The sequence below is a fragment of the Staurois parvus genome, unplaced genomic scaffold, assembly GCF_062004578.1.
Source record: "Staurois parvus isolate SC_StPar_1 unplaced genomic scaffold, SC_StPar_1.0 ptg002086l, whole genome shotgun sequence".
Taxonomy (NCBI): domain Eukaryota; kingdom Metazoa; phylum Chordata; class Amphibia; order Anura; family Ranidae; genus Staurois; species Staurois parvus.
The window spans coordinates 117501-125539 of record NW_028319882.1 but is presented as its reverse complement, the minus strand read 5'-3'; the positions used below and the strand labels follow the sequence as shown (position 1 = coordinate 125539).

General features: G+C 46.3%; 1 protein-coding gene across 1 annotated transcript; it reads right to left on the bottom strand.

The window, feature by feature from the left end:
* Positions 1-369: 369 nt before the first annotated feature.
* On the bottom strand, positions 370-6503 carry LOC149432844 (serine protease inhibitor A6-like). Its single transcript, XM_089664879.1, has 2 exons — positions 5906-6503; positions 370-635 (listed from the first exon to the last, which is right to left on the bottom strand). The coding sequence occupies exons 1-2, from the start codon at positions 6501-6503 to the stop codon at positions 370-372; spliced, it is 864 nt and encodes a 287-aa protein (XP_089521005.1).
* Between the last annotated feature and the right edge of the window lie 1536 nt (positions 6504-8039).

Sequence of the window (8039 nt, the reverse complement as noted above, 5' to 3'; positions counted from 1 at the left end):
TTGTGGGTGCCTTTGAAGACCAACAACAATTCTTTGGTTTCCGTTAAGGAACGGTTGATGTATGTAAAATGTGAAGTTGTTAATAAAAGGCCATGTTGGCCATTTACTCCAAAATGGTGTCATGTTTTTTGTAAAGTTTATTTGGTTAAGGGGGGTGGAGTGGTATGGATAGGTAATGGTGGAATTAGGAGTGGACAAGCCTATCTATGGTGCATTAGTCATGGGTATACCCCGTCACCATCCTGCTGGCGTTGTCAGGTGATCCTGCGTTCACCCAGCAGACATCACGCTGCACGTTGCACTTTGTACGATCATTTGGCTGATCCCTCTAACAACATTCAAACTGCTGAGTTCTGTTGTAAACAACTGTCATGCATACCTGGTACTCAAGGAGCTCAAGTATTTTTTAATCAGCTGGGGGGTCAGTAATTGTTCCACGTAATGCAGGTTACCCAGTCTCGGTACGATGAGGAGAAGGGCGGTGTCATCGGCGTACGGCATCTCCAGCACATTGACATCCAGCTCTCTGTCCTTGTACGTCTTATAGAGTCCCCTCCGGCGCATCGTTGGTGGCAATCCACTCCCAAATTCTCTTTCCTCTGTATTTTGTTTGTCAAACTGTCCTTTCCATTTCCCTGGAGGAACAGAAAAAAAATGTTTCCTTTAAGGGTAAACTATAGTGGTTTGGGATTCATTGTATCAGTGGCAAATTATAAAAAATCCAAAATAACAATATTTTTTTTTTTAGTCCTGACTAGAGATGAGCGAATTATTCAAAAATTCGATTCGGCTGATTCGCCGAATTTCAGGAAGAAATTTGATTCGATGCGAATTTATTTGCTACGAAGTTAACTTATAAAAAGGGTTTCTAGGTTTCAGAGAGCCTTTAAATTAGTGCAGAACACTGTACCTTTAATTTAAATGCCCTTGGAGATGAGGAAGGAGAAGGAGAAGGATGAGAAGAAGGAGAAGGAGAAGGATGAGAAGAAGGAGAAGGAGAAGGATGAGAAGAAGGAGAAGGATGAGAAGAAGGAGAAGGAGAAGGAGAAGGATGAGAAGAAGGAGAAGGATGAGAAGATGGAGAAGGAGAAGGATGAGAAGAAGGAGAAGGATGAGAAGAAGGAGAAGGAGAAGGATGAGAAGGAGAAGGAGAAGGATGAGAAGAAGGAGAAGGATGAGAAGAAGGAGAAGGATGAGAAGAAGGAGAAGGAGAAGGATGAGAAGAAGGAGAAGGAGAAGGATGAGAAGAAGGAGAAGGAGAAGGATGAGAAGAAGGAGAAGGAGAAGGATGAGAAGAAGGAGAAGGAGAAGGATGAGAAGAAGGAGAAGGATGAGAAGAAGGAGAAGGAGAAGGATGAGAAGAAGGAGAAGGATGAGAAGAAGGAGAAGGATGAGAAGAAGGATGAGAAGAAGGATGAGAAGAAGGAGAAGGATGAGAAGAAGGATGAGAAGAAGGATGAGAAGAAGGAGAAGGATGAGAAATAGCCTATTTCTGACAGTTCTGTGACATTCCCTCCATACAGCGGTTGAAACATTGTATCTATTTGTTTCCATTTATGGAAACAAATAGATACAATGTTTCAACCGCTGTATGGAGTGAATGTCACAGAACTGTCAGAAATAGCCTATCCTTCTTCTTCTTCTTCTTCATCCTCATCCTCAGAAGAAGAAGAAGAGGATGAGGATGAAGAGGAAGAAGAAGAAGAAGTAGGATGAAAATAAGAAGAATTCCAAGCCGGCAAAAAGTGTATCTGCAGAGCTCCTCTATTCTGCAGATACACTTAGAGGAGCTCTGCAGATAAACTTTTTGCCGGCTTGGAATTATTCTTATTTTCATCCTACTTCTTCTTCTTCTTCATCCTCATCCTCAGAAGAAGAAGAAGAGGATGAGGATGAAGAGGAAGAAGAAGAAGAAGAAGAAGAAGTAGGATGAAAATAAGAAGAATTCCAAGCCGGCAAAAAGTGTATCTGCAGAGCTCCTCTATTCTGCAGATACACTTAGAGGAGCTCTGCAGATACACTTTTTGCCGGCTTGGAATTATTCTTATTTTCAACCTACTTCTTCTTCTTCTTCTTCTTCTTCATCCTCATCCTCATCCTCTTCTTCTTCTTCTGAGGATGAGGATGAAGAAGAAGAAGAAGAAGTAGGATGAAAATAAGAATTCCAAACCGGCAAAAAGTGTATCTGCAGAGCTCCGCTAAGTGTACCTGCAGAGCTCCTCTATTTCTGACAGTTCTCTGACAGCTCCTTCACATGTACAGCGGTTGAAACATTGTATCTGTTTCCGAATAAAAACATCTGTATCCTAAATGGAAACAAATAGATACAATGTTTCAACCGCTGTACATGTGAAGGAACTGTCAGAGAACTGTCAGAAATAGCGGAGCTCTCTGCAGGGACACTTTTGCCGGCTGATCGGGAAAAATCCGATTCGCGCACCCGAAGTAGGCTAATATTCGGATTCAACGCAAATCGAATTTTTCCTGAAATTCGTATCGAATTCCACTTCGCCTGGTTCGATTCGCTCATCTCTAGTCCTGACCATAATAAAGCAAAAAATATGTATAAAATCACTTTACATTCTCTTCAGCCTTGAAGCGTCCACTTTAGCCAAGAGATGCACCTTTGATTTATCTAAACCAGACACCATTTTTTTGGGCTGTTTGTTGCTTTAAAACTGAAATTGGTTAAGTCTCCAAGCTGCTCACATTTTAAAGAAAGTGTTTGTGCAACTTTTTTACTATTCACATGCTGGAAGAGGCGGAGCTGAGCAGAGAGGTTGTCAGAAGAGGTGGGCTGAGAAGGTTAGAAGAAGAGGTGGGCTTAAGGGTTGACAGAAGAGGCGAGCTGAGGGGTTGGTAGAAGAGGTGGGTTGAGGGGTAGGTGGAAGGTGGGCTAAGGGGCAGGCCGAAGGGTAGACAGAAGAGGCAGGCTGAGGGGTAAGCAGAAGGGGCAGGCTGAGGGGTAGGCAGAAGAGGTGGGCCAAGGGGTAGGCAGAAGGGGCAGTCAGAAGAGGAGGGCTGAGGGGTTGGCAGAAGAGCAGAGCGGTTGGCAGAAGAAGTGGACTGAGGGGTAATCAGAAGGTGGGCTAACGGGCAGGTTGAAAAGCTTAAGGGTAGGCAGAAGAGGCAGGCTGAGGTGTTGACAGAAGTGATGGACTGAAGGGTTGACAGAAGAGCCAGGCTGAGGGGTAGGCAGAAAAGGTAGGTTGAGGAGTAAGCAGAAGAGGCAGGCTGAAGGGTAGGTAGAAGAGCAGAGGGGTTGGCAGAAGAGGTGGGCTGAGGGGTAGGCAGAAGAGACAGGCTGAGAGGTAGGCAGAAGAACAGAGGGGTTGGCAGAAGAAGTGGGCTGAGGGGTAGGCAGAAGTTGAGCTGAGGGGTAGGCAGAAGATAGGCAGAAGAGGAGGGTTGAGGGTTAGGCAGAAAAGCAGAGAGGTTACCAGAAGAGGTGGGCTGACAGGTTGGCAGAAGAGGTGGGCTGAGGGGTAGGCAGAAGAGCAGAGGGGTTGGCAGAAGAAGCGAGCTGAGGGATTGGCAGAAGAGGTGGGCTGAGGGGTTGGCATAAAAGGAAGGCTGAGGGGTAGGCAGAAGAGGCGGTCCGAGGGGTAGGCAGAAGAGGCAGTATGAGGGGTAGACAGAAGGTGGGCTGAGGGGTTAGGAGAAGAGTTGGGCTGAGGGTTAGGCAGAAGAGGCGGTATGAGGGGTAGACAGAAGGTGGTCTGAGGGATGGCAGAAGAGTTGGGCTGAGGAGTAGGCAGAAGTTGGGTTTAGGGGTAGGCAGATGAGGCGAGCTGAGGGATAGTCAGAAAGAGCAGGCTGAGGGGTAGGTAGAAAGAGCAGGCTGAGGGGTAGGTAGAAGAGGTGGGCTGAGGGGTAGACAGAAGATGGCCTGAGGGGTAGGCAGAAGAGGTGGGTTGAGGGGTAGGCAAAAGAGGTGAGCTAAGGGGAAGGTAGAAGAGTCAGGCTGAGGGGTAGGCAGAAGGGGCAGACTGAGGGGTAGGCAGAAGAAGCGGGCTGAGTGGTAGGCAGAAGGGGCGGACTGAGTGGTAGGCAGAAGGGGCGGACTGAGGGGTAGGCAGAAGAGGTGGGCTGAGGGGTAGGCAGAAGAGGTGGGCTGAGGGGTAGGCAGAAGGGACGGACTGAGGGGTAGGCAGAAAGGGTGGGCTGAGGGGTAGGCAGAAGGGGCAGACTGAGGGGTAGGTAGAAGGGGCAGACTGAGGGGTAGGCAGAAGGGGTGGGTTGAGAGGTAGGCAGAAAAGCAGAGGGGTTATCAGAAGAAGTGGACTGAGGGGTAGGCAGAAGGGGCGGGCTGAGGTATAGGCAGAAGAGCAGAGGGGTTATCAGAAGAAATGGGCTGAGGGGTTGGTTGAAGAGCTGGGCTGAGGGGTTGTATTGCTGGTTGATATGTTGATGATGGTGCACACACTGCCTCCCCCTTCCTGGCCTGTCACGCTGCATGCTCCGACAAGGATCTGCTATCAATTTTTTTGGGATTTCCAACACTTTTTTTGTTTTTGGTTCCAGCTTAAAACTCATACCAAACCTAAAGGGCCTAGGGTAGTTATTGGTGTATGTGACGGGAGTGACTTTTGGGGGTGGGGGACCTCTGTATCATCTTCCCAAATTCTTATGTTTAAGTGACCCTGTGCCTGTTAGGGTACAGGGTATGAATGTGAATGGGAATGTCTATTGTGTATTGGTGTGTTGTGCTTTGTTCTCGGTCACATGGCTGTCTATTGTCCTTTTGCCATGTGCTGCCCCATTGTTCTGTGTCTTGGTTGGATGGGGCGGGGTGATGATGTGTTTCCTGTAGTCCTCCCCACTGATGGGGCGGGCTGATGATGTGTTTCCTGTTCCTGGTTGTGTTTCCCCGCCCTGTGTATATAACTTGTTGTGTATGTAAAATAAAGAGTTGACTTCTTGTTTTAAGAAGAGTCGGGTGCTGTCTATTTCCTGAGGGATTTCAAGGGTGTGGTCCGTGGATCTGTGTTCAGACAGGGAAGCTGCGGTATAGCGGAATATACCCAAGTGTGGTCTGGGGTCCACTTCCGTTACATTGTACCCCAAGATTCAATGTGATTAGTGGGGTACCCCAAGGTTCAGTGTTGGGACCCTTACCTTTTAATATACTTATAAACGATATGGGATCTCAGCCTTTGCAGATGACACCAAGCTGTGCCGGGGAATAACGTCCTTACAGGATGTCTCCAACTTACAAGCCGACCTCAATGCTCTGTGTAATTGGGGGACTATGGGGCCAATGAGGTCTAATGTTGATAAATGTAAGGGTATGTACTTGGGGGTTAAGAATATGCATGCATCATACATACTGAGGGGGGGTCAATGGTGGAGAAGGATCTGGGGGGGTCAATGGTGGAGAAGGATCTGGGGGGATCAATGGTGGAGAAGGATCTGGGGGGGTCAATGGTGGAGAAGGATCTAGAGGGGTCAATGGTGGAGAAGGATCTGGGGGGATCAATGGTGGAGAAGGATCTGGGGGGGTCAATGGTGGAGAAGGATCTGGGGGGTCAATACCAGGCTCTCATCAATGATAAGGGTCTGGTATATGTTTTAGGGAAATGTTTTCTTGTTCAAGAATTTTTATTAGTTTCCCCGTATTGTTTTATTTTTGTGGGGGTCCCCCATTAACAATAATAACAGACCCTCATCTGGGGCAAAGATCTGGAACAGATGAGGGAACTTCCTGGCCACTTTATCAAACAAGTGTGTTCAGAAGTTTGCATCTTGACAGAAATGGTGACATTTTGCTACTGATGTTGAAATATAACTGACTTTCTTTTATGGAAGGCCAGTGATGATATGACGCCATTTATGATCACATCGTTGTTTGTCTCCTTTTTAAATCCTAAAGATAACAGCCGTCCCCCAAGTAAAATGGACTTACCTTGATAGACTGCATAATCTACAACAATCATCGATGCTTTGGAATCCAAGTTACCAATTATATTCCGGATCCTATGGTCTGTATTATCGCTCACAAGCTCGTTGATTGTGTTCTTAGTATTCTGAGGGTCATCGTTGCTAAAGGTGTGAATGGAGGCGTTGTAGTACTTAGTCACACTACTTGTGTATGATGGTAAAATATTGGCCGACTCTTCTATGAAGATCTCATTACGAAGCTTGAAATATACGTCGTTGCTGTGTTGATTTATGGCTTCAAGGAACTTGCTATAGCTGTCATGCAGCTTCTTGTCTGTCTTGGTGTCATCCAGGCCCATGCCTTGAAGAATATCCTCGCGAGTTTTTGATCGGGCGCCGAGGGCCAGCATGGCGAGGGTGGTGTAGATGCTGACCGGTGAAATGAATAGGTTTGGTGGGGGCCTTTCTGAAAGTGGAGCTACGCTTTTATAAAGCTTCAAAGCAAAGTCAATTTCCGCTTCGGATATCTCTGAATGCTCTTCTTTAGAGTTTTGGCCGTGATCTCCATATGATTTCGCAAGGACCAATGAGACGAACAACTGGAGGAGAAGAAGAATCTTCATCTTTCTTTCACGTGTTTCACACCTGTGTAAAAATAAAGGTTTTTTTTAGAGTCAGTACCAGAACATTTTGGATCTTATGCCAGTTATCCTGCATATCTCTTGTCATGAAAAGGTCCACCACCGACCATCTCAAGGGGTGCAAGGCCCAGGCTGAAAGATGCATTCTTGCTGATAGCCTGGGCAATGTAGACTGATAGGGGCTCCCAGGGACCTCGGAAACATTTTTCTTTCCATTCCTATGCTTTGGAAAAGTCTATTTCCCATCCTCAGAGATTTCTGGTCAAATAAATCAGTCCGCAGGTCAGTAAACCTTTAACCACTTCAAGGGGGCACTTCCAGGCCAATATTCAGCTTTCACCTCTTGTACTTTGAATGACAATTGCACGGTCGTGCAACACTGTACCCAAACTAAATTTTAAGCATTTTTTGAGACGGATAGAGCTTTCTTTTAGTGGTATTTAATCACCTCGGGGCTTTTTGTTATTTTGTTTGCTAAACAAACAAAAAAAAGACCAAACATTTTGAAAAAAAAAGTATTTATTAGTTCTGTTGCAAAAACTTTAGCAAATAAGTACATTTTCTTCTTCACCAATGTTCACTGATGAGGCTGCACTGATGGGCACTGATAGGCTGCACAGAATAGCACTGGTATGTGGCACTGATGGGCACTGATGGGCACTGATGAGGTGACACTGATGGGCACTGATGAGGCTGCACTAATATGCGGCACTGATAGATGGCACTGATGGGCACTGATAGGCTGCACTGATGAAGTACCACTTATGGGCACTGATGGGACAAATAAGGAGGCACGGATAATGTTGCACTGATTTGCGACAATGATGGACACTGATAGGCTGCACTGATGGACACTGATAGGCTGCACTGATGAGCACTGATAGGCTGCACTGATGAGCACTGATATGTGGCACTGATATGCACTGGTGAGGTGACACTGATGGGCACTGATGATGAGGAGGCGTTGCTAAGGCTGCACTGAATTGCGGCACTGATGGGCACTGATAGGTGACACTGATGAGCACTGATAGGCGGCACTGGTGGGCATTGATTGGCAGCACTGATGAGCACTGCTGGGGCTGAACTGATAATCACGGCACTGATTGGAGTGTGATGATTGTTGCTGGGGGGGGGGGGGGGAGGATCTATTACTGCTGGCTGCAGGAGATCCATTAACAAATTCCATACAAATTATTTAGGTCCACAAAGTGATACTTGTCTCTGTATTATGTATTATTGTATTTATTTACATCACAAACTTATATAGAGCCGTCAGTTTATGCAACACTTTACATATATATTGTACATTCACCATCCATCCATCATTCCATCAATTCATCCATCCATCATTCCATCCATCCATCCATCCATCATTCCATCCATCCATCCATCCATCATTCCATCCATCCATCCATCATTCCATCAATTCATCCATCCATCATTCCATCCATCCATCCATCATTCCATCCATCCATCCATCATTCCATCCATCCATCCATCATTCCATCCATTCATCCA